General features: G+C 37.5%; 4 protein-coding genes across 5 annotated transcripts; all 4 read left to right on the forward strand.

Annotated features, from left to right (window-relative positions):
* Positions 1,888 to 3,975, forward strand: LOC18792045 (chitinase-like protein 2). The gene is made up of 3 exons (XM_007222624.2): positions 1,888 to 2,362; positions 2,812 to 2,971; positions 3,199 to 3,975. The coding sequence occupies exons 1-3, from the start codon at positions 1,975 to 1,977 to the stop codon at positions 3,623 to 3,625; spliced, it is 975 nt and encodes a 324-aa protein (XP_007222686.1). The 5' UTR covers positions 1,888 to 1,974; the 3' UTR covers positions 3,626 to 3,975.
* On the forward strand, positions 7,009 to 10,902 carry LOC18789170 (acetate/butyrate--CoA ligase AAE7, peroxisomal). Its single transcript, XM_020568141.1, has 3 exons — positions 7,009 to 7,311; positions 8,558 to 9,148; positions 9,685 to 10,902. The coding sequence occupies exons 1-3, from the start codon at positions 7,096 to 7,098 to the stop codon at positions 10,579 to 10,581; spliced, it is 1,704 nt and encodes a 567-aa protein (XP_020423730.1). The 5' UTR covers positions 7,009 to 7,095; the 3' UTR covers positions 10,582 to 10,902.
* Positions 15,392 to 20,070, forward strand: LOC18788559 (putative beta-D-xylosidase). Its single transcript, XM_007225606.2, has 6 exons — positions 15,392 to 16,077; positions 17,565 to 17,846; positions 17,944 to 18,113; positions 18,201 to 18,649; positions 18,742 to 19,155; positions 19,257 to 20,070. The coding sequence occupies exons 1-6, from the start codon at positions 15,667 to 15,669 to the stop codon at positions 19,856 to 19,858; spliced, it is 2,328 nt and encodes a 775-aa protein (XP_007225668.1). The 5' UTR covers positions 15,392 to 15,666; the 3' UTR covers positions 19,859 to 20,070.
* On the forward strand, positions 21,235 to 24,206 carry LOC18792050. 2 transcript variants are annotated; one of them, XM_007225991.2, is made up of 7 exons: positions 21,235 to 21,360; positions 21,663 to 21,724; positions 23,291 to 23,353; positions 23,443 to 23,490; positions 23,589 to 23,651; positions 23,781 to 23,848; positions 23,959 to 24,206. In XM_007225991.2, the coding sequence occupies exons 2-6, from the start codon at positions 21,674 to 21,676 to the stop codon at positions 23,841 to 23,843; spliced, it is 288 nt and encodes a 95-aa protein (XP_007226053.1). In that variant the 5' UTR covers positions 21,235 to 21,360; positions 21,663 to 21,673; the 3' UTR covers positions 23,844 to 23,848; positions 23,959 to 24,206. The 2 variants fall into 2 exon arrangements, with proteins under 2 accessions (XP_007226053.1, XP_020415765.1); XM_020560176.1 differs by lacking the exon at positions 21,235 to 21,360 and adding an exon at positions 21,402 to 21,513.

A 25,028-nucleotide genomic window follows, 5' to 3' on the forward strand; every position in this document is an offset into this window, starting at 1 on the left:
GCAACATTTTGACATGAAAAAGGGGAAATTCCGCAAAAATCAACTGTATGAATTAACCTGATGTTTAGCTTTTGTAAAGAATTATAGAAGATATATTAAATTCGAATTTGCGCCCCTTCGATAATAATAAATGAAAAAAAAGTATCCAAATAAAACACGTATAAACGTGGATTCATTCTTTTGTCAACACGCGTGCTGAATCTGAATTTACTAGTCATGAGTTTATTCATCTTCCTCATCATCCTTGTTACCAGTTGCTCAGCAGTTGTTGTGTAATTTTGTGTAGAAGATGTTGATGTATCATGTCATCACGATTCATGAACCAACTATTTGAAAAATAGGACAATGCTTATAGCATTGGTTAGGTCCAAAAATTAGGTTGTTTTCATTTGTCCGATTACTAAAGAAAATCTCATGAAGATTAATCAAAATCAAGTAGCAAGATGGACTGATGGCTCTCAATTATTATGCATTTTCATTACACCCAACACAATCATGGAATTATTTTATTTTACATAGACATTTCTAACCGATACCTTTAAATATCATTCTTTAAGCAAACCTTTAGATATCATTCTTTAAGCAATATGCTAACCACTAGCATTATATAATATGCTTTAAGAAATGCTAGCCTCCTAGCAAATCCCCTTACTCCATATACATGGCGGTGGTAGCTCAGGCGGTGTGTTTGTGTTGTCAGGTTGGGTTTCAGAACAGTGAGGCTTGTAGGAATTTTCAGTGCACAAATGGGTTCTACATATCTCACATACCTTTGAATTTATAGCATGATTTTTTTAAAAATCTTTTTGGGGTTAAATTCTTTTATGTGGTTTCTACCAATCACAAACTGTTTGATATAGATTTGTATTGTAAACTTGTGAAGATGGAGGTGGGATTGTTAGGGTTGATGATTGATGAAGAAGGTGGAGTTGGGGTTAATGATGTATGAAGAATGCGAAAGGACATGTTTACCCTCTCACTTTGACAGATAAATTGACAGAGTTGGATGGTAGGACCCAATTAGAACTATTTATCGAGTTAATAGATGTAATTGCCTCAAAAAAAATTCACAGACCCAATTGCAACTAAGAACCAAGTTCAAGGACATCTGCAGTAGATAACCCTTTAAAATAAAACTAAAAAACCTTCTTCCTATTCTCGCCATCACAGAGAGGGTGGGCATGATTTGGATGGTTGGCTCGGTGTAGGGTGGAGGTTGTCCATAGCTTTGTTGGCTTTGTTGGAATATATATATGTTGGAAATTAAAAATAATATAATAATACCATTTTGCCTCTACATTTAATATAAAAAGTTAACAAAACTAATGATAGGAACATTTGTCATAACAAAACCAAAATTGAAAGATCACATGAATGATTTTAAAAATTGAGAGATAAAAATACAAATTGGGTCAAAATTCATGGAACATTAAACCTGAAAACCATAATAGTTAGATTGATTTGAACTTCAAAGAATCTAGACCTTATTTGGATCCTTCGACAGAAAAACAATTGACCTTATTTGGATCCTTTTAGGCCACAAATAAACAACGCGGACCCCTTTCAAACACTGAATTCCATTCCTCAGGTCCAGGCTAAACCAGGCCCAAAATAATGTCCAAGTTTGATGACACCCAACGAAGTTTTGAAATTCATACCCAAAGCCCGTATGATCTCAAACCAGTATGTGAATATGAAGCTGAAACTGTGGTCAAGTTTTTGCTTCCCTTGCACTCAAAGAAGGAATAAAATAGAAGCAAAGAAGGTGGTGGGTGGTTTACACATTGAGTTTTAAATAAGTTGCACCTTCAATTTCTCTGACAGTTCCCTCCTAACCTCATTTGTTGCACCTTCATTTTCTTTCCCTTTCACTCCCTCAAAGCTTTGATCTCTAATTTTCTAAACCATCCATATAAAAATTCATTCCAACACAAACACAAAGCATTCCCCATTGTTCTGTAAATCAAAGCAAAAATGGAGGCAAAATGGTTGGTGTTTTTCTCAATGGCAGCTACAATGCTGGCCCTTCATGTTGTGGATGGTCAAGAAGAGTCGTCTGTGAAGCCATTGGTGAAGATAGTGAAGGGCAAGAAGCTGTGTGACAAGGGGTGGGAGTGTAAGGGCTGGTCTGTATATTGTTGTAACCAGACCATTTCTGATTATTTTCAATCTTACCAATTTGAGACCCTCTTCTCTAAGCGTAACGCGCCCGTGGCGCATGCAGTGGGCTTCTGGGACTACCATTCTTTCATTACTGCAGCCGCTGAGCACCAGCCTCATGGCTTTGGTACTACAGGAGGCAAGCTCCAAGGAATGAAGGAAGTTGCTGCTTTTCTTGGCCATGTTGGCAGCAAAACTTCATGTAAGTCTAAAGTTTTTTCTATCTTGCGTTTTGTGGGTTGATTTGGTTGGACTTCTTTTAGGATATACGACAGTGATTGGCTGGTTGCGAGTACCAATTCATAGATATGTTGTCGATATTTGATTGATATTGTCAAATATTGAACTAAAAATATCAACAACATTTGGTATTCGGTACCAAACAATCTTTTCCAGCTCTGAATTAGTACTTGTTTTTAAATGGATTTTGATTAGCTCCTCAGGACTCCAAAGAAAAAGAACGTACAAATCTAGGAATGTTGTGCATTTTATTGTTTCTGTTTGATCTTATGGATTCCATGATTTCATCCACAATGCTTTTCCTTGAAGGGTTTTGAGTAAAATTGCTTTTCAAGCTAGGTTTTCAAAATGATTGTTTGCAGTCTTGTACATGAAGAAACAATGGATGATGGTTTTTGTTTGAATTTTCAGGTGGGTATGGGGTAGCCACAGGAGGACCATTGGCTTGGGGTCTATGCTACAACAAGGAAGAGAGCCCTAGCCAGTTCTACTGTGATGACTATTACAAATACACTTATCCCTGCGCTCCTGGAGCTTCATACCATGGCCGTGGTGCCTTGCCACTGTACTGGTACAAAACAACACATTTTAAATCCATTTCCAATTCTATTTTTCTTTTTCTTATGCAAAATTTCATTTGGGTTTCTTTTTTTTCCTTTTTTTAAACAAGCGATAGCCTAAATTAATCTAATCTACAGTGAGGGGGACTTGAATTTGAGTGCGCAGAGGGATGGACTCAATGCCCTCCCAACTGACCTAACCCCACGTCTGCTTATTTTGGGTGTCTTTGATTTGCAGGAACTATAACTATGGAGAAACAGGGGATGCCCTGAAAGTGGACTTGTTGAACCATCCAGAGTACATAGAACAAAATGCAACCCTAGCCTTCCAGGCTGCAATCTGGAGATGGATGAACCCAGTGAAGAAGCACCTTCCTTCAGCCCATGATGTCTTTGTTGGGAAATGGAAGCCATCTAAGAACGACACTTTGGCCAAGCGAACTCCTGGGTTTGGCACCACCATCAATCTGCTTTATGGGGACCAAGTTTGTGGTCAAGGTGACGTTGACTCCATGGACAACATTGTCTCCCATTACTTGTATTATCTTGATCTTATTGGAGTTGGCAGAGAAGAGGCAGGCCCTCATGAAGTGCTTAGCTGTGCTGAGCAGAAAGCTTTTGATCCTTCATCTTCTTCTTCTTCCTCTTCATCTTCATCTTCTTGAACTTTGTTTGGTGGCGATAGAGCCTGTCAAATTGTCAATTTGTTGAGCTAATTAGTCTACCCTTAAAAAAATATGTATGTATTAATAAGGAAGAAACGTAATTTGTTTTGAGAATATATGCATTGAAGAGGAAGGAAGGAAGGGGAAGCAAAATGAAGACAGATTATATTCAACTTCTTTTATCTTTTGTGTGAAGTTGCAGCAAAAGCCTGCATATTGTGTGTAAATTTTGTGATTTATGGGTTTACAAGTTCTAAATATTGTACGCAATTATGCAATTTGATTTGTATGAACCATGTTACTGTTGTGTAATGTATATATATCAAACACGTCAATCCCATTTTTGTCACAGCCTCTTTTTTCTTTTTCTTTCTTTTTATTTATTATTATTTTTTTTTTTATATAAATAAAAACGATATATTGTATTTATAATTCAAGCACAAAGGTCATTAGCCACAAAAGCCTCTTCTTACCGCTCCATATTTCTCATCACGCATGCTTGGGTTTTTGCAATTATTGAATAAGATTGTTCTACATTTTTTTTTTGTGGTCAAAGTTATGCGCCCATAAAGTTCAAACCTGAAACAACTAATTTGCAAATCAATGTCATATTTCACTTGACTAAACCAGTTAGTATTTTTTTATTCTTTAACTTCATGTTTTTTATATCAATTTGGTGGACAGGGACGGACCCACAGTGGGGTCAATGAGGTCAAATGACCCTATGGACTCCATGAAAGCTGTCACATCCCGGGATCAACTCCGCCGTAGCACGATATTGTCCACTTTGGGCCCCCCTCTCTGCCGGCACGGTTTTGTTTCTGGGAGCTCACGAGCAACTTCCCAGTGGGTCACCCATCCTGGGATTGCTCTGGCCTCCAACTCGCTTAACTTCGGAATTCCTACGACTCCGAAGCCAGTGAGCTCCCAAAAGGCCTCGTGCTAGATGGATGCGGGCGTGTACATATAAGGCACATCACCCCCTCTCCGTTGGTTGATGTGGGATCTTACAATCCAACCCCCTTAAGGGCCCGACGTCCTCGTCGGCACACTCGCACCACACGGTAGAATGGCTCTGATACCAAATTGTCACATCCCGGGATCAACTCCGCCGTAGCACGATATTGTCCGCTTTGGGCCCCCTCTCTGCCGGCACGGTTTTGTTTCTGGGAGCTCACGAGCAACTTCCCAGTGGGTCACCCATCCTGGGATTGCTCTGGCCTCCAACTCGCTTAACTTCGGAATTCCTACGACTCCGAAGCCAGTGAGCTCCCAAAAGGCCTCGTGCTAGATGGATGCGGGCGTATACATATAAGGCACATCACCCCCTCTCCGTTGGTTGATGTGGGATCTTACAAAAGCAAGGTAGAAGTTCCCCTTAAATGGCTGTGTGACCTCATGAATGGCTGAATGAGGAGGTTGCATATTTGAGGAAGAAGAAGCTGAACAGCGATTCTTTTTTTGTTTTTTTTAAACAAGCTGGCCAAAACGGCGTCGTGTTGGCCCAGCTTCTATTTATTATTATTATTTTTTAACATGCTGGCCAAAACGGCCTCGTTTTGGACACGCCCAGCGATTTTGTTTTTAAAACGCGCTAGCCAAAACGCCGTCGTTTTGGCCCAACTTTTAATTTTTTTTAAAAAAAACAGGCTGGCCAAAACGACGTCGTTTTGGACTAGCCCAGTGAATTTTTTTTTATAAAAGACTTGGCTAAAACGACGTTGTTTTGGTCCAGGTCTTTTAAAAAAAAAAAAACAGATTGTATAATTGAAACAGACCCTCCCTCCCGAGTTGAGAACTCCAAAACTCCCATTTCCTAACCCTCAAATCTAAATCCCCAATCTCCACCCCGCACAAATCTTTAACCCTCTCCCCCACCAAGCCTTTTAAAAAAAAAATTGAACTTTTACACTATGATCCTATGAGATAAGATCCCTTAGTCCGTCCCTGTTGGTGGATGTGCATATAACACTGAAAATTAGTCAAGGCACCAGAGCTTTCTCGAAAGCCATGTCCAATGTGAAATCTTCTGCGTCCAATTCTTCGTGTAGCCCAAGAACTAGACTTGGGCCACATTAGCAACCAAACAGAAGAAACAAAACAACGCAGTCAATGAGACAGCACGCCATCCCCTTGAAATTATAAATCTTTAAAATATATATATATATATATATATTTTTACAGCACCTTTAAGATTATATTTTGATTGCCATATAAGATGATTTGATACATTGTATTTTGGTTTGTAAAAGTTTAGGGTACTACTAAATATAGCCTCAATGTCAATCACCATAGTGCAATCATATATATAATACAGTCCAAAAGGCATTCTAATTGGAAAGATTTTGAACTCTAAATGCTAGAGACTTGCCGGAGCTGTTCACAAATGTGTGGAGTCGGATGCAGCCCTTTGAACTTGAGTGGGTCCCACATTTCGCTCCTCCAATCCCCAAGGACGCACAGCTGCCAAACCACTTGAGTGGGCCATACATTAAAATAAAATAAGTTAATTAAAAAAATACATAAATTAAATTACAGATTAAAAAAATATAAATAGGATCTCAAATTGTGGGCGAGATGCCTTGAGAGTCCAAAAGATTCTTTAAAGCCCGAACCATTGAGCATCGCTTAATTTATTGAATATTTTCAAAAAGCAATTACATGAATATGTTAATATTTTGCAATACAATTTTTTTTTTTTCATAAAGACACGCTTCTTTGGAGTTGTCTTTCAATTTCTTTATCTTATATAGCACGTGTGGAGAATCTCTATTGAAGTATTCATGGACTTGGATGGCGATCCTTCCCTAATAGTTCCTTTATGGAATATCATTGCCTTAAATATATTTGATGGCATGGTTCAAACAAAGCATCCTAAACATCTTATTAGTAGAACAAGGGTTGCAGGAAGTCATAAAATGCTTTGGGGAATTGAAAATAAATAAAGATGTTAAAATTTTCATACAAATTAATATTTTCGAACTTAATAAACCGAAACAATAAAAAAGAAAGCAAAAACGATGCTCGTAGTAGCAACAAGCAAGAAAAATAAAAGCAGTCTAAACCTTGAACACGTGGTTATAAGAGTGTTGCAATAAGAAATAAAGGGTGATGCTACAGATACCACTTTATCCCAAAATCTGTGGCTGTAATGTTTGTGCATAGCACAAAACTTTAATATTTTATCTTTTGGTAAATAAATACGAAATTCAATACGTCCTTGAAGAAATGATAAAAGGATCAACTAGGCCCAAGCTAAGCCTGCCCAAAAGGAAACGAAAGCAACTGACACGTGTCGTGTATTTAGAAAGGCTTGGAATTAGATGAGCAATGACGAAAGTCGTGTAAAATATGTATATCTATATATATATAGCTCCCCAGTTTCACTCTCAACCTCTTGTCAGCTTCTTTCTCATAACTCTGAATTTCTGAGAGAGAGAGAGAGAGAGATTAGAGGAGGTGCAGGAGAGATGGTGGTGGAGCGAGACATAGACGATCTGCCGAAGAACAACGCGAACTACACGGCATTAACGCCGCTGTGGTTTTTGGAGAGAGCAGCTGTGGTGCATCCCACCAGAAAATCGGTGGTCCACGGATCTCTTCACTACACGTGGCAGCAGACTTACCAGCGTTGCCGCCGTTTGGCCTCCGCTCTTTCCAAGCGCTCCATCGGCCTTGGCACCACGGTACTTTATTAGCTTACCTTAATTTTCTGTCATGGACGACGTTAGCTGAATTTGTTTTATTATTTTAATTAATTTTTATGTCATCAAATGTTTATTTTAGTTTTGTTAATGGTGAAGATGGATATGTATGTATCACCAGAGAAGGAAAAAAAAGGGAAAATAAAGGCAAGCTCTTTTGCATGTTTAATTGAAATTTATGGAAATGAAATTACATTTAAATGCTAGATTTCTTTGTAGGTTGCTTTGGATTTTATCCCTTTCTGCTTCGTGTTTGTAAAGGACTTTGCTTTTAGTTTAGTTTTCTACTGGTTTATGCTTCTTCTCATTCAATACCCAATGTTAAAGAGAAGAAACTTGTACAGACTTTGGAAAATATTTTGCATTTTGGATTTCAAGTAATTTAATTGAAACAAAAACGAGCCTTCCAAATGCAATTGGCTTTCCTTAGAAAGTAAGGGGAAAAAAAAACGCTCCACATAGATACATACAGTTGGGAAAGAAATAAAAACTAGTTACAATTATGTCACCTCGATCTAGGTCCCGAATTCGGCTAATATTGTCTGTCTTCAACTTCAATTAGACACTTTGAAGATGCAATAACTCACCAGTGTTCCTGTAGAAAAACACCTATTTCTACTCTATATGCATGCAAAGAACCATGCTATGAAACAATTGCAGCATGACACTGGTGAATTGCTTCAGTGACATCTCCTTTTTCCTCCAAAATGCAGATGGGTATTATTTTCACCAAAAAAAGTTCTTTTTAATTTGGTCATTCCTGTTTTACGCTCAATTTTGTTGAGATAATGGCCTTTTTTATTTATTGTCTTGCTTCCGTTTTTCTTTTCACTTCCTTTGCTGATAACTATTGTCTCTGCACCATGCATGTTTTGGGGGATTTTTGAAGTTCTTTTCTAGTTGTCTATATGCTATCAACAGATAGTTTATGCTTGAGTATTCATAATGTCATTCTTTTAATGGCCATATTTCCTTTCTACTGGCATGGGAAAATGTTTTTTTGTTTTTGTTTTGGCTACTGGTTGTTTGTATTCATTGTACTGCAATACCTGGATCCTTGTTCTTAAGAATTCATAATAATCTCTGAACCCATAATGCGCACCTCTTTAAAATCTCGGATCAATTTTAAGATACCAGTGTGGGGTCTCATAATCACCTTTTGTATATGCTTCTTTTGTTGTGTTGGAGCTTGTTGACTGACATATTACTTCTCTGATATTGACAACAGGTGTCAATAATTGCACCAAATATCCCAGCCATCTATGAAGCTCATTTTGGAGTTCCGATGGCAGGAGCTGTGTTAAATACTGTCAATGTCCGTCTAAATGCACCAACAATTGCTTTCCTTCTTGGTCATTCATCGTCTGTAGTTGTCATGGTGGATCAAGAATATTTTCCCTTGGCAGAGGAAGCTTTGAAAATTTGGGAAGAGCAAAGCAAAGGCCATTACAAGCCTCCACTCTTAATTGTTATAGGTGACGAAAATTGTGATCCTGGGGCACTAAAAAGTGCTTTGGGAAGAGGCGCCGTTGAATATGAGAAATTCTTGGAAAGTGGTGACCCTGAGTATGCTTGGAAACCACCAGAGGATGAGTGGCAGAGCATTTCTCTGGGTTATACTTCTGGCACAACAGCCAGTCCTAAGGGGGTGGTTTTGCATCACCGTGGGGCTTATCTGATGGCTTTGAGTGGTCCTCTTGTATGGGGGATGACTGAAGGAGCTGTATATCTGTGGACTCTACCCATGTTCCATTGCAATGGTTGGTGTTTCCCTTGGTCAGTTGCAGCTCTTTGCGGGACAAACATATGCCTTCGACAGGTAAATAATATTTTGTAATTTTCAATGATTGATGTTTAATTCAGCATATGAATTCATCTTTCTGATCTTGTGTGATTTTGTCATAGTGTTGTAGCTTATATTTGATGTAGATAGAATGGTGCAATTTGATCAGTCTGTCTAGTCAACCTATTATCCCAAGTGTGATAGTAAACCCTGATTCCCTGATTGAATGTTCAGAAACCAATATAAAAATGCTCCTTGGAGCTTGTAGTGGACTTTCTGCGCTGTGGCAACATGCTGCACTTACATTAGTGCCAAATTTTTACATGTGCCATCGATCTATAATGTTCAGGCAGCGTTTCATGTTTGGTTGTAAACCTTTTAAGCTTTGGGACTGAGCTTCAAATTTTATTTTTCAAGTTCTTCTGTTTCTCTGTTTACGTGGATGCTGGGCACATTTGGATGTTAATCATTTTAGTATACAGGGCAGATGTTTGCCATTTTTTCCATTTAGTTTTCTATGGTAGCTTGCTTTAGATGTTCATGTCCACACTCTCCTTTTGGTATTTTCATAGGTTACAGCAAAGGCAGTTTATTCAGCTATAGCCGAGTATGGTGTGACTCACTTTTGTGCTGCACCTGTGGTACTCAACACCATAGTCAATGCTCCACCAGATGAGACTATCCTGCCGCTCCCTCATGTTGTACACGTAATGACAGCTGGTGCTGCCCCTCCACCCTCTGTTCTCCTTGCAATGTCCCAAAAGGGCTTCCGAGTCACTCATACTTATGGTCTGTCTGAAACTTATGGCCCCTCCACAGTATGTGCTTGGAAGCCTGAGTGGGACTTACTTTCCCCTGTAACCCAAGCACGACTTAATGCACGTCAAGGTGTTCGGTACATTGGTTTGGAGGGCTTGGATGTTTTCAACCCTCAGACTATGCAACCTGTTCCCGCAGATGGAGCTACCATGGGAGAGATAATGATGCGGGGAAACCTTGTAATGAAGGGGTATTTAAAGAACCCAAAGGTGAATGAGGAAGTTTTTGCGAATGGATGGTATCATACTGGGGATCTTGCTGTGAAGCATCCAGATGGGTACATAGAAATTAAAGACAGATCAAAGGACATTATCATCTCTGGAGGTGAGAACATCAGTAGTGTTGAGGTAGAGAATACTCTATATCAACACCCGGCCATATTTGAGGTATCAGTGGTTGCAAGGCCACATGAGAAGTGGGGAGAAACTCCTTGTGCTTTTGTGACATTGAAGCCGGGTGTCGATAAGTCTGACGAAAAGCGTCTGGCAGAAGATATAATTAACTTCTGCCGGTCCAAGCTACCTGCTTATTGGGTTCCCAGATCAGTGGTATTTGGACCATTGCCAAAGACAGCTACCGGAAAGATACAGAAGCACTTGCTGAGGGCCAAGGCCAAAGAGCTGGGACCTCTCAAGATGAGTAAGTTATAAAACTGTATGATGTTGGTCATTGTACAAAAGCGCTAATAAAGGATTGCACTGTAATTAGTGCCGAGCTAGGATTGTTAGACTCTTCTGTCCTTATTGGCATTAATGATGTGACTGAAACTTGTCTTATACAGACTATGAACTAGGAAATTAGATTGAGATTTCTCTCCAAGTTTGATTTGTGGCTGGCTTATCCAGTTATTAGTCGTCTATATTGACAAACTCCCAGGTTAATCCCCTTTTTTCAAATGTCTTATTCATAGAAAATAAACGTTTGTGATTGTATAAATCATGCAACTTTATTATTTGTTAATTGGGCCACTATTTCCGTTGTTGGATAAGGACATTGTTAAACAAAAGCATTACCACAAAGCATTTTTCAGACGTGTGGACAGTGGAACTTAATTACTAAATGATATGATGTGAAGTTTGGCAGGTCAATTCCTTTTTAAGGGCCATGATTAGGTTTCATCTTGAGCATATTAAGATAACTGCTGAGTCGCTGTTAAAAAGACACTCCAAATTAAAAAGGGGAATTCACTATTATACCCAATATGGGGGCCCAAATTATAAAAATACCCTATATGAAATAGACTTTAGAAACACACCCAAAGCCCATTTACAACATAACAAAAAAGCTTTTAACTTCTTATAAATTACAAAACTACCATCAATTTCTTAAAACAAGCCCAACCCCAAAATCTCATAAAAATACCCAAAACACTCAATAGGGCATCAAAGTAATTTAATAATCAATATTAAATTCAATAAGGCCAGCTATCATCTTTTGGGTTTTTTTTGGGTTTGTTTATAGAAATTCAATTGTGTAGGGTTTATTTATAATATTAGTGCTAGAAATGGGTATATCACTAAATATCTCAATTAAAAATAGATAGAAAACCATCTTCAAGAAACACATCATGGGGTATAACAGTTAACCGTCATTATTTTAACAGAATTCAAATTTCATGCATTATTAGGAGATGTCTCAAGTTCAAATGTTCCATCTCTTGATTTGGTCATTGATTTTAACAGAATTCAAATTCCATATATTATTAAGAGATGTCTCAAATTCAAATGTTCTGTTTTTAAGGTTCGGTCTTATACCAAGAGTGGAAGGAAAGCTTTAAAGGAAAAAAAAAAAAAAAAAACCTATATCTATATGGCCCACCAAGTTTGTTGCCTTTTGCTTTGATCCAACCCTCTAATCAAATTGACCGAACCGTGCAATTACTTAGCAGCCTTGGCTTTGTTTTTTTTTTTTTTTTCCACCCGAAGCATGCGGCCTTTTGCTTTTCTTTTTTTTCTTTTCTTTTGTTGGCAATGTCAATAATCGTTTTTCCCCCAAAATAAAAAGGGAAAGCTTCTTAATATTGTACTCAATAAAAACCCTCACAAGTCCTTCAACCCATAATTACAGATGGCAGGAGGTAATTAAAACTCACAGGTGGGAAGAAACTTTCAAAAATGGAACATTAACCTAATTATATTCTTCTTGTGTTCACAACTAATATATATGTGAAACTTAATTATTTATATTGTATTTGTCTTATTTAGTTGATGCCAAGAAACAAGAAACTTAAATAGGTACACTTTCAGAACACATTAATTTTGATAATGTGTTATTTTTAGTTACATTTAATAAGTATTTGTCTTATAAAATTTATTGAAAATTAGTCAATTAAAAAAAAAAAAAAGATCATTAGAGTTTAAGCTAAAAAATTTAGCTAGCCCATTCATTGAAAAATTCCTAGTTCCGCTCTTGCTTATACCATTAGCATTTTCTAAAATTATCGATCAAATGCTTGGAGTGAAGTCCAAGATTTCCCCTGAAATAATGTGGGCAAGAGCCAGACGCTTTCATTACAACTTACCAGAGAAACAAGAGCAAACCAACCAACTTTGAGCCACTAAGGCTTGGATCTTGCGGCGCACAACAGTTTACAGTTAACACACATTTATGAAGATTATAAATAAATAAAAATATTTGACAAAGACAACAGAGATTCTCTAAACCAGTAGGGAACTAAAACTAAGAGGATAAGCAGGAGGAGGAGAAGGAAGAAGAAAGCATCTCATTCTGAGCTTCATATGGAGAGCTAGTTGGCAGAGCTATCTCTTTGCGTTTGCACTGATTGATGGGAATTTTTAAGGATAAGAATGTAATGGGTAATCACTATCCACACCCATGCTACTGTTTTAGCATAAAGCTCGGCTTTGTCATCCATGATCCATCCACGAAGGATGGTCTCATCCATGCATGAACATGAACTATTTCTTTCAACTTATTTATTTATTTTTTATTCATCGAAGGGTCTATTTTCTTTCTCATCTAGAAACTAGAAGTAGTCAAAAATCCAGAGATAGACAGGGAGGAGAAGTCGGGTTGGGTGGGTCCATGTGTTTAGATTCATGATCAAGTTAGGTTTTCTTAGGCCCTTTAATTTTCTTGGCCACATCTCTAACCGATGATATTTTCTTTCTCAACTTCTCATTTATGGTCATATTCTTTGTCTCCTCCAATGGCCAATCCTTAGCCAACCAACCAATCATGCATGCAATGCAAGCCACATTCAAAGCCAGCGATTAGATAAGGAAAACAAAGAGTGTTAATTAAGCTAGCAACAATTAAAGATGAGGAAAAAGCCTCAGGCCCCAGTTGGTTGGTTGAGAACAAAGCTGTTAGAAATATCCAAATTCATCAAACAAATGAAGAAGAAAAAATACATTGACTTGCATTTCATAGGTCTCATGTTCAAATTCCGGTGACATTTTAGTTGTGTGCGTATGTGTATGAAAAATCTCCCCTCCTTTATAGTTGAGATTATTACGTCTACTTCAAAAAAGAAGAGGTTAGTGTAAAAAGGGTTTTTGATGAATTCAAAGGCATTTGCATATATAGCAAGCCAACTAGCCAATTGGCTCTAAACTGCGTCATTTCACGTGGCCTAAGAGGCTTTCAAGCCCTAAAAGAAATACATACAAAGATGAAATGTAAAACCATATGTAAAAGCTCTAACCAAATTAAAGCATGGTGTGACATCAAATCAAATCCACCACCATAATGTTTCTGTTGAAATGTTGAGGTCCCACAGAATATACATGCATCGATCGAGTTTTATCTCTGAAAAACATTGTAATGTTCGTTTTCGTTACATATTCTCTACTGCCTGCATTGAAAGCTTGTTTTGTTCCTTCGTTATTTGGACATTCTTTTTTCCCCTTGGTGGGGTAGGGTCTGATGCACAACGATTTTTTTCTTCTTTTTTAACTAAATCATTGGCTTTATTAATTGCTTTTACGCATGCATGATGCATATGTGCAACTAATTTAATATCCCGAAGCAAAAAATATATGTGGAATTAGCTGGTTATATTCGATGGATTATTGTATGAATTAATGTATTTATAATATTCACATATCTTGGGGGACGTATCAGTAGAAAGAGGAGGGAGAAACTCACGCACTCGGGTATTATGAGGATTTGAATCCAGGACTACTTGAAGGATATATAAGCGTGAATTTAGTATATCAAACAAAATTTTGAACAAAGTCTCTGACAATATTGGGAGGATTTTAATTTTGGAAAATGAAAGATCAAAAAGAAGAAATTAATTAAGAAAATAAAGCAATTGACTAAACTGAAGGATAAGGTTGTAACACAAAGATTGGCAATAGCGTATGAAGCTCACTCTCTTATGTATATGGGCCTATCTGGAAGCTAGCTAGTTCCATTTCCTTCTCCTTCATCTCATACTTGGGTCCTCATAAATAAATAATTCTCATTCTACACAGCACGCCACAGAATAATCTTCAGCTTATCTGTCAGCTTTCACATCCTAATATTACATCATATTATATACATGAACATATATATGTATATATATCAGATACGTTTTGGAAAACCTATCCGGAAAAAAATTGCAAGTATTTGATACATTGTCGATATTTCTAGTCGAAATACCTAATGATATCGAAGAGATGTTTACGAGCTTTTTTATAAAACGCATATACATTGTAAAATTTTGCTCTTGGTGGAGTAAGTAACTATGTACTTCACATGATCAAAATAAAGATACAAGAGGACAAATGTTTTTGTTTCATCGCTGGTAGAAATTTGAAGCCACAGTCACGAGATTGACTTTCTATTGTCTCTCGTGTAGTCTGCGTACAGGTAAAAAAGTCACGAGCATGAAAAACTTCTGCATCCTCCTCCCTTTTTGTGAAATAATTATAAACCAAAGTCAGTTTCCAATGGTGGGAGAGGACGACGCAGACTAAACACTGCATTATTAACACAGAAAAGTTTCCACGCAAACAAAATATATGTCCTTTTTGATCATTTTATCCCCAAATATATTTGAAATTATTCCATGTTTGTTTCTGCAAAAATTATACATATACTGAGTCAAGTAACTGACCCAAGATTTTAGTCACCATGTGTCCTTTCATTTGGCAATAATTTCTGGGAGAGTTATCTGATATTCTGTTGAAAAAATTGCATAACCATTCTCTCTCCCTCTCTCTCCACAATCCCTGTAAATTTTTGTTTTCTTTTTATCAAACTATGCTTCGATTTTATTTAAACATTTTAAAGACCAATGTGACAGAGAATGTACCAAAAGAGAAATTAGATTCTCCAGTCCGTGATCCCAATATTTCTTAATTTTTATGACCTAATCTGATGTATGTCCTTTATTGCCCATTTTGCTATATGGTTGGTCATGGCTCATATACTTTTTTAACTATAGCTATAGCCCCTTAGCCTAAGTGACCATCCATTGCCAACTGCGTGTTGCACTGACACACTCTCTCACCTCTCTCTCTCTCACACACACACTCTTTTTCTTTCTTTTTTCTGTTTTGGTTAGCTTCAAAGTTATAATCGCATCATCTACGTGGAAATAACTCAATCATGAAAAACCTCTCCGCTCATTTTTCCCACATCATAGCCATCCTTCTAACGCAACCTTCTAAATTCTCTCTGTATAAATACCTACGCCAAGCTTTCGCCTAAACACACAAAACCCAATAGAGCAAAACAAAAGAAAAAGAACAAAAAAACTCCCCACATTATTCCATTTTAATATGGCATACAATATTACTAAGCTTCTCTCACTTGTTTCTCTTCTTCTGTGTCTTTCTTTTTGCACCATTGGAGTTGTCCATGCTCGTCCACCCTTTGCTTGTGACCCTCACAACCCAATAACCAGAGGCCTGAAGTTCTGCAGGGTGACGGTGCCAATCCATGTTAGGGTTCAGGACTTGATCGGACGGTTGACATTGCAGGAGAAGATCAGGCTGCTGGTGAACAATGCTATTGCTGTGCCCAGGCTTGGCATTCAGGGCTACGAGTGGTGGTCTGAAGCACTTCATGGTGTATCCAATGTGGGCCCTGGAACCAAGTTTGGTGGGGCTTTCCCTGGGGCCACCAGCTTCCCTCAAGTCATCACCACCGCTGCTTCCTTCAACGAATCTCTCTGGCAGGAAATCGGACGGGTGAGGATTATTCTTGCTCCTTTATCTTTTCTGATTAGTATAAAATTTAGAATTACAAAAAGAAGAGGAGGTAATAAAGTCTTTAAATAAAAATATATATTTTCCATCATTTTTGGGTTCCGTAGCCCATAACTCTTTTATCTCAACCACGTGATCCATATATAATATTAAATTAATGGGGTGTAAACGAGTATTGGTATATTATACATATTAGATTTGATATGTTATATATAATTTGACATGACTTACTAATTCATAGTTTTAATTAACTGTGTCATAATATGATATGTCACACTGTTGGTGAAAACAACTTCATCGCTTAATTTGGATTAGTCATACTAAAGATAGAAGTACAATTTGCATGGATACTTGGGTGATAGTGGTTGCATTGGAAGTTCCGTGAGCTACCTAAATTCAACATCTCTTCATGATTTGGATAGCGGCCGCAATGATAATGACCTTTGACTAGCTAGCAATAGCAAAGCTAGATTTTAGTCCTTAAAACCCATGATGCCATGAACAAACAAAATAAACGACATTTTCAGTAGGTTAATTATTGTGGTTGTTGCTCTTGTTTATTTAGTTCTTTTCAATATATTATTGAAAATGGTCCACCCACCTTCTTGGTCTATACATATAGAAAGGGTACCTATTAAAATTAGACGTATATAGATGCTTCGGATTAAATAATGATAAGACGATCATCTCGAAGTTAATCTTTAATTATAAATAGGGAGGTTCACTATTATATTCAATATAGGAGCCCAAATTCTGAAGAAGAAAAAAACACTATATGAAATGGACTTTATAAACACACTCAAAGCTTATTTACAACATAACAAAAAGGCTTTTAACTTCTTTTAATTTACAAAACTACCATTGATTTCTTAAAACAAACTCAACCCCAAAACCTCATAAAAAAGCCCAAAACACTCAATAGGGCATCAAAGTTATTTAATAATCAAAATTAAATTCAATAAGGTCAGCTTTTATTTTTTGAATTTTTTTTAGTTTGTTTATAGAAATTAAATGGTGTATGGTTTATTTATAGTTTTAGTGCTTAAAATAGGTATATAACTAAATATCTCTTATAGGTATCGTGATTAAGAGTACGTTGATCCGTTATAACAGTTTTTATTTTATTTTATAAAATATCATATTGCTTGTAAAGAAAAATCATGATCATGAGCCAAGCGACCCAAAACGATCTTGACATCCTCATGAGCCCAACTTGGCAAGTTGCAATCCCTAATTTGGTGCAAAAATTTACTTTCGGTTCTTTGGGTCCCATGTGACCCTGCCGAATCTTTATCTTGGATTTATATACAATTACATGTACTAAAACTGGACCATTTTCGATTTATGGCAACTACAGGAAAATAATGTCCCAGTCTCGATCACTGGGAAAAAGAAAAAGAAAGAAGGGAAATTAATTTATGATAATTGGAATAATATTTTTTATTTTAAAATATTTGGTTTCTGGGCAGGTGGTGTCTGATGAGGCAAGGGCAATGTACAATGGAGGGATGGCTGGCTTGACATATTGGAGCCCAAATGTGAACATATTTCGTGACCCAAGATGGGGCAGAGGCCAAGAGACTCCTGGTGAAGACCCTGTCTTGGCTGCTAAGTATGCTGCTAGGTACGTCAAGGGGCTCCAAGGTGATGGAGCTGGCAATAGGCTTAAGGTTGCTGCATGCTGCAAACATTACACTGCCTATGATCTCGACAACTGGAACGGTGTCAATCGCTTCCATTTCAATGCCAGGGTAACATAATCTTTAGCTCTCTAATCCGTCTTGTCATATATTATGTTATCAGACTGTCAATATTTTAGAGTGATAATTTTGCGTGTGACATGTGCAGGTTAGCAAGCAGGACTTGGTGGACACATATGATGTGCCTTTCAAAGCCTGTGTGGTGGAAGGGAATGTTGCTAGTGTTATGTGCTCCTACAACCAGGTGAATGGGAAGCCTACTTGTGCTGACCCTGATCTCCTCAAGGGCACAATCCGTGGCCAATGGAGACTTAATGGGTGAGTCTTTTTGATTCATACAGCTAGGAACACTTTTCTCTTTGTTTTTTTTTAGCTTCTTTCTAATTAACTTTTTGGGTCCAATAGGTATATTGTCTCGGACTGTGATTCAGTTGGTGTTCTATATGACGAGCAACATTACACCAGGACACCAGAAGAAGCAGCCGCTGACGCAATTAAAGCAGGTTTGGACTTGGACTGTGGGCCGTTCCTCGCAATCCATACTGAGGCCGCCGTAAGAAGGGGACTCGTTAGCCAGCTTGAAATTAACTGGGCCTTAGCAAACACGATGACGGTCCAGATGAGGTTGGGTATGTTCGACGGCGAACCATCGGCCCACCAATACGGAAACCTAGGCCCAAGAGACGTGTGCACCCCGGCCCACCAACAGCTAGCCCTTGAAGCTGCTAGGCAAGGCATTGTTCTATTGGAGAACCGTGGGCGTTCACTTCCTCTCTCAACCAGACGCCATAGGACAGTAGCAGTAATTGGGCCCAATTCTGATGTTACTGTCACCATGATTGGAAATTACGCTGGTAAGTCTAGTAATTTGTTTTTTTCTAGCTTAATTTTCTTTAACATTGATCTAAATTTTAAACCATTTGGATATTTTTGTAATTGTATGCAGGTGTTGCATGTGGTTACACTACACCCCTACAAGGAATTGGGAGGTACACAAGGACCATACACCAAGCGGGGTGCACAGATGTTCATTGCAACGGAAACCAACTATTTGGTGCTGCTGAGGCCGCAGCAAGACAGGCTGATGCAACTGTCTTGGTAATGGGCCTTGACCAATCCATTGAAGCCGAATTCGTAGACCGAGCCGGTCTCCTTTTGCCAGGACACCAACAAGAGCTAGTGTCCAGAGTGGCCAGGGCCTCTAGAGGCCCAACCATCTTGGTCTTGATGTCTGGTGGCCCAATTGATGTCACGTTCGCAAAGAACGATCCACGCATTAGCGCTATTATTTGGGTTGGGTACCCTGGCCAAGCCGGAGGAACTGCCATAGCCGATGTTCTATTTGGGACCACAAACCCAGGTAAGAACGACAGTACAACAAACTCTTGTTCACATATTTTTATCTTTTTCAACAAAGTGAAAACTAATGTCGTCGGACTAATTATTATATGTTTTGTACAGGAGGAAAGCTTCCCATGACATGGTACCCCCAAAACTATGTAACCCATTTGCCAATGACAGATATGGCCATGAGGGCAGACCCAGCAAGAGGCTACCCTGGCAGGACCTACAGGTTCTACAGAGGCCCAGTTGTCTTCCCATTTGGTCTGGGCCTAAGCTACACAACTTTTGCCCACAATCTGGCACATGGGCCCACATTGGTCTCCGTGCCTCTCACCAGCCTAAAAGCCACCGCAAACTCAACCATGCTGAGCAAAGCTGTGAGAGTGAGCCACGCGGACTGTAATGCACTCTCCCCCCTGGACGTACACGTGGATGTTAAAAACACTGGGTCCATGGATGGGACCCACACTCTTCTGGTGTTCACAAGCCCACCAGATGGAAAATGGGCCTCCAGCAAGCAGCTGATGGGCTTTCACAAGATCCATATAGCAGCCGGGTCGGAGAAACGGGTCAGGATTGCTGTTCATGTGTGCAAGCACCTCAGCGTTGTGGACCGGTTTGGGATCCGAAGAATTCCATTGGGTGAACACAAGCTTCAAATCGGTGACCTCAGCCATCACGTCTCCCTTCAAACCAATTTGGGAGAAATTAAGGTTTAGGGGCAATCAAAAAAAAGAAAAGAAAAGAAAATTGATAGTGACACCCAATATTATATGGCTAGCATTGTAGTCCCTAGTCTTTCTTTTTTCAAAATTACAGAATAGGAAATAGAAAAGAAAATTTCCACTGTACAAATAAAGGAAAGACGGTCCAAGAAAGAAATATTTATTAATGAGCCGTAAGGTTTAATAAAAGTAGTCATTTTGAATCATATGTTAATTGTTGCCAAATGCAAGTTTAATTATAAATTTACACATGACTATAGTTATTTTTGCATATGAAGTCATGAGTTCGAATTCCCGTCCCTCAACATCATTTAAAATTAAAAAGCAAAGTGTTTTGTTTTTAATACAAACAATTGCTTAATATATACCAACAACAATGCAGGGTAGTTGCGGTTACAATCAAAATTAGGTAAACATGATTTTTTTTCCTTCTTAAGAAATTAAGGCATTGGGTTGACTGGTTTAGCTTCAATTTCAAACCGTAATTCTAATGAATTGCAATAAATAAATAAACTGTAAACTTATGAGGGTTTTGACTTTCCCATGAGTTCATAACTTCCACAAGTTTTATCAAGTTCAGATATTTTATTTTATTTTATTTTTTTATTCTGGAAATAAAGATTTATACTCATTCTTTCTTTCTTGTGTGTGAACATTGTACTTATTTCTTCAAGCGTAAGGATTAAAGCAATTTGAGCTTAGAGTTTAATTATTTACCATTTACATATGCCCAAATAACGTAGTTTTAGACATAAACGCAAATTCAATAAAGATCTGATGGAACTACCGCAGTATTAATTAAATTTAAAATACAATTTGCGATATCTAAAATATTGAAATTTCTTGAAGAAACTGGTGCTTATTTTTTGGGGCTATGGACTTATGATAATGAATAATAATTTGCATTAAAACAAAAAATGCACAAAAACTCATAAAATATAAGAGTGGTTGTCGGTAAGTAAAGTTTGTGTGTGTGTTAGAAATTTAGAAAGGACCAACCGATGGTGATATCCCAACAAGCCCAATAGTTATCCATATCTATATTTTTCATTTTGGTTATTTTCTAAATTTTATGATGATTTTTTAGTATGCAAAATTTCCAGTCTCCTAATCTCTCCTACCCCATTTGAATTTGTCCACCTTCCATGAACTTCAACCCCGACCACGCTATCTTGTATGACCTTATTGGAGAGATATAGTTTCTAATTTTTATCTACTTACCATATATTTTAAGTTTTCATTAGCGTTTAACAATGTCTCCAGTTCGTATCTCCCTCCTCGATAAACTTTATTGGTTTGAAAAATTCGTCTCTAAATCAAAATTAAATACTAGGACACAACTTACAGGGATAAATACAAATACATTCTTATCTTACCTGCTCACTCAACCCCCATTCTCTCTCTCTCTCTCTCTCTCTCTCTCTCTCATTGGGTTCCTTTTCGCATCGCAACTTGTCCTTATTTCTGTTGCATCTCTCACTTTGCTCTTCCACAAGGTAATGTCAAGATCCCTTTCTATCCTTCTCCAATAGTCTCTTTTCTCTTTTTGGGCTTTATATAAAGCCATTCACAAACCATATACATTATTAACCCACTCTAAACTCCTCCTGCCCCATTTTTGGTTTCTGCAATCTTTCTGCATTGTTCTTGTTAGCCCCCCCGCTCCTCTGTTTCTGTTTCTAATTTTCATGTCTTAATTGTCATTATGATGTCAAATTTTGTTTACCCTTTTGTTTTGTTTTGCTAGTTCTTAATTTTGGTCCCATGATTTTGACTTGTGTGATTGATGATCTTGCAGGAGAGCCAAAGATGGCGGATTGCAACAGAGGAGAAGACTATTTCTCTGCCCAAGACCATGAGGTGCTCTGTTCTTAACACTCCCTTAATTATTCTTTTTAATTTATTGTTTTGTTAAAATATTGAGTTTTGACAAATTAAGCTCATAAAATAAAACAAATAAATTCAGAGAGTATATATATATATATATATATATATATATACACACACATGTTGTTAACAACCATAGACTACTTCCAATTTCCATGGTGTCGGTTCAAACTTCAAATGTATAATTAAGAAGAGCTTCGATGGCCATATCCGGCTGTCCTTGCTGCATGAATCAATGGCCATACATACACTTGGCAGGCAGTTGCAAACTTTATTTTTAATTAAATTCAGTTGGTGGCAGATATTTTATTAATTATGTTTTTACTACATTTCCTTTTCTTTTCTTTAATACCCCCCCAAAAAATTATCTTTCTTAGTCAAGGAAAAAATAATTAGTTCAGCTTCCTCTATTTTCTCGTTATAAAACAGGAGAATGAGTAAGGTTGAAACTCACGTTAAGTGTCTGCTTTTTACTTTTTATGGCAAATTTGAATTTGAAATCCCTTTTACTATTGAGAAGATAAATCATTAGACAGAATATAGAGATTATTAGTCATAGTATTTGAAAAAGAAAAACATTGATGTTGAGTAAAGATGTGAAACGGAATAGGCCGGCACATCACAACGCAAGCTCAACTTGTTTAAATGGAACACAGCACGGTACAAACAGAAATATTAATGGGCCATGCATGAATATTGTCGAGGCTATTAGAAATTCACTTACCATTTTATTTTTTGGTTAATCCCATTAAGCATAAAATTGGATGCTCTTGTGTTGTGCCAAAAGCAAATACGAGGGTTGCAATTGTGATCCCAAAATATCTGTAATTTCTAATTAGACCGTTTTGGGACCGAAGATGCAATTTAGATTTGGGTGTATGTGGATGCATAGGATAGAAAAAATAAAAAGGGACCCACATTTAGGATATTAGTAAAGGATTGTTTTGACAAGTAACGGCTAGTGTTGTGACACGACAGGAGAATATGTCTATCCGCCAACGTACGTCTTACTTTTTTCCGAAATGTCGGCAGCAGCAACGGTAGTTACAAGTATGAACATGACCGTAGACTACCACAGCTCTAGCTGCCGCTCCTGCTGACTTTTTGTGTTGACCAGCCACAGCCAAAGAGTTGGGCCGTTTCGATTGTTGATTGATTCAGGCCTGCCTCTAAGGCCCGTTGATTTGCTAACCGCAGAATATGGCCCATCAAACCATATTTATAATTTATGGGCCATGAATCTTTTTTGTTTGTTCAAAGGCCATGAATCTTGATCCATAGGGTTTTCTGTTAAACATATATTCTAAAAGGCTTTTCAGGTGAACAAAAAAAAGAAAAAAATTTATAATTAAGAGTATTTATCTACACACCCGAGAAAAAAAAGTCCGATGACCCATAATAATAACACTCAAATATTTTATTCGGATGATTGATCATTTAACCTCTAAACTGTTCTTTTGTAATTTACCAAGTGTGTCTGGATAAAAGCTCGCTAATCTCTATTGACTATAGCAGTTTTCTTTTTCGTTTTAATTGCAGGCGTCAACAGTTGTCCAGAAATATGGAGGACTTGCGCCAAAGAAGAAGCCTTTAATTTCGAAGGTAAATTAATTAACATTTCAAAGTTCAGGCACTTCCTGTGTTATTGCATTAAAATGTAAAGAACAAAACTCTCAATTTCTTGTGTGTAGGATCATGAACGTGCCTTCTTTGATTCAGCAGATTGGGCACTATGCAAGGTATTAATCCCCACAAAAATGAAAATAACTCTTCTTTTATCCTTTTTTTTTTCTTCTTTTGTAATTTTTTTAAAAAAAAATTCACGGATGTGGAACAGCAAGGTGCAGGGGTGAATCCAAAATCAACAGCAGCCGTGGAGACCTTACGGCCAAAACTGCAGGTACAAAAAATTTTAACTACTAGACTATGAGCTAGTTGGTTTATAACTGCGCGTTGGATCAATAGATCGATACATTTTTAGTTTTTATCAAAAAAATTGAACAATAAAGAAAGTAATTTTGATTTGCAGAGAACGCCACACCAGCAGCTCCCTCCAAGGAGACCTGCCTGTACATCTGATCATGATATATAGCCCCAGTAAGTTCCGAAATGCAGTCTTCATTAGTATGTTATACTGGTTATAGTATTAATTAATCTCCTTTTAATGGTTATTAATTCTTTTTTTCTTTTGGTTTATGATGTTGCAGGGAGCATACAGATTCATTTGTTGTGTTCAGAGGCATTGAGGGCTCAAAGTAGTTTGTTGTGTTCAGAGGATTCATGTTCATGGCAAAGTTATAATATAAGCATTAGAATTGGCTGATCAGTGTAATAATTTTCAATTAGCTTTTAATAAGAATAGTGTTCCTCTCAAACATCCATAACCAAAAGTAAATATGAACTTATGCAGATGTTGGTGGGAAACCATGAATGCTTCAAGGGCATTTTCTACAAACTTTTTGTTTACGACAATATTTGCCCCCATAACTAGTTTAATCAATGTGCAAAAGATGCAGATGTGTCTCTAAAATACAATGAAACCTGGTTTAATCAATTTTTGTTTTTGTTTTATCAATCGGAAATAGGGTTTTGAGTTTAGAACATCATACAACATTGAGATGAGAAATACTACCAGACCAATATTCCACAGTTACGAGAAATTTATATCTTCATGCTAAAAGAAAAGAGAAAAGAAAGTGGTAGAATGTAGATCAATTTTCCACATTTTGCCTTGAGGTTTGGTTAATCCTTATGTGCTTAACCACTAATACCATTACACTAGCAGTAACTCATTGCCAATTTGCCATATGTCTCAATACCAATATAATGCCTTTGTTTATGGAATTGCTTAGGCCGTGAATTAAACATCAAACTAATTAATCTCTCATGGAACGCAATCTTTACTTGTAGGGCAAGGTACAGAGCCAAGGAACATTTTTAGGTTTGATTTCTAACACTCCAGGAGAAAGTCCTCAGCTAGCGAAAGTTGGTGACTTGTACGCCAACCGCTCTCTCCCTTCCAGTCCTCTGCATTCCTCCAAATATTTTTCCCATTATCGACACCAAACTCATCAATCAGTTTTCCTTTTCCATTTAAACTCACCAACTTTTTTCATCACATTTTCCACACATTTATGCCATGCTCAATCAGTCAAAACTGTAAATGAGAATGAAAGATGGTATATATATATATATTTTTTTAAATTTAGTCAAGAAAAAGTACCGTGGTAGGCACCAGGTTGGTCATATATTAAAATGGGCGTTTAGCAGCTGCCAT

The sequence above is a fragment of the Prunus persica genome, chromosome G1 (assembly GCF_000346465.2).
Source record: "Prunus persica cultivar Lovell chromosome G1, Prunus_persica_NCBIv2, whole genome shotgun sequence".
Lineage (NCBI taxonomy): Eukaryota > Viridiplantae > Streptophyta > Magnoliopsida > Rosales > Rosaceae > Prunus > Prunus persica.

What these genes read in the sequence shown, in the direction of transcription:
- LOC18792045 (XM_007222624.2), top strand. Translation starts at nt 1,975, where the DNA reads ATGGAGGCAAAATGGTTGGTGTTTTTCTCAATGGCAGCTACAATGCTG. An exon ending in TGTTGGCAGCAAAACTTCAT is followed by an intron (nt 2,363 to 2,811) that starts GTAAGTCTAAAG and finishes TTGAATTTTCAG; the next exon opens with GTGGGTATGGGGTAGCCACA. An exon ending in GGTGCCTTGCCACTGTACTG is followed by an intron (nt 2,972 to 3,198) that starts GTACAAAACAAC and finishes TTTGATTTGCAG; the next exon opens with GAACTATAACTATGGAGAAA.
- LOC18789170 (XM_020568141.1), top strand. Translation starts at nt 7,096, where the DNA reads ATGGTGGTGGAGCGAGACATAGACGATCTGCCGAAGAACAACGCGAAC. An exon ending in CCATCGGCCTTGGCACCACG is followed by an intron (nt 7,312 to 8,557) that starts GTACTTTATTAG and finishes TATTGACAACAG; the next exon opens with GTGTCAATAATTGCACCAAA. An exon ending in CAAACATATGCCTTCGACAG is followed by an intron (nt 9,149 to 9,684) that starts GTAAATAATATT and finishes GTATTTTCATAG; the next exon opens with GTTACAGCAAAGGCAGTTTA.
- LOC18788559 (XM_007225606.2), top strand. Translation starts at nt 15,667, where the DNA reads ATGGCATACAATATTACTAAGCTTCTCTCACTTGTTTCTCTTCTTCTG. An exon ending in GGCCAATGGAGACTTAATGG is followed by an intron (nt 18,114 to 18,200) that starts GTGAGTCTTTTT and finishes TGGGTCCAATAG; the next exon opens with GTATATTGTCTCGGACTGTG. An exon ending in CATGATTGGAAATTACGCTG is followed by an intron (nt 18,650 to 18,741) that starts GTAAGTCTAGTA and finishes AATTGTATGCAG; the next exon opens with GTGTTGCATGTGGTTACACT.
- LOC18792050 (XM_007225991.2), top strand. Translation starts at nt 21,674, where the DNA reads ATGGCGGATTGCAACAGAGGAGAAGACTATTTCTCTGCCCAAGACCAT. An exon ending in TCTCTGCCCAAGACCATGAG is followed by an intron (nt 21,725 to 23,290) that starts GTGCTCTGTTCT and finishes TTTTAATTGCAG; the next exon opens with GCGTCAACAGTTGTCCAGAA. An exon ending in CAGATTGGGCACTATGCAAG is followed by an intron (nt 23,491 to 23,588) that starts GTATTAATCCCC and finishes GATGTGGAACAG; the next exon opens with CAAGGTGCAGGGGTGAATCC.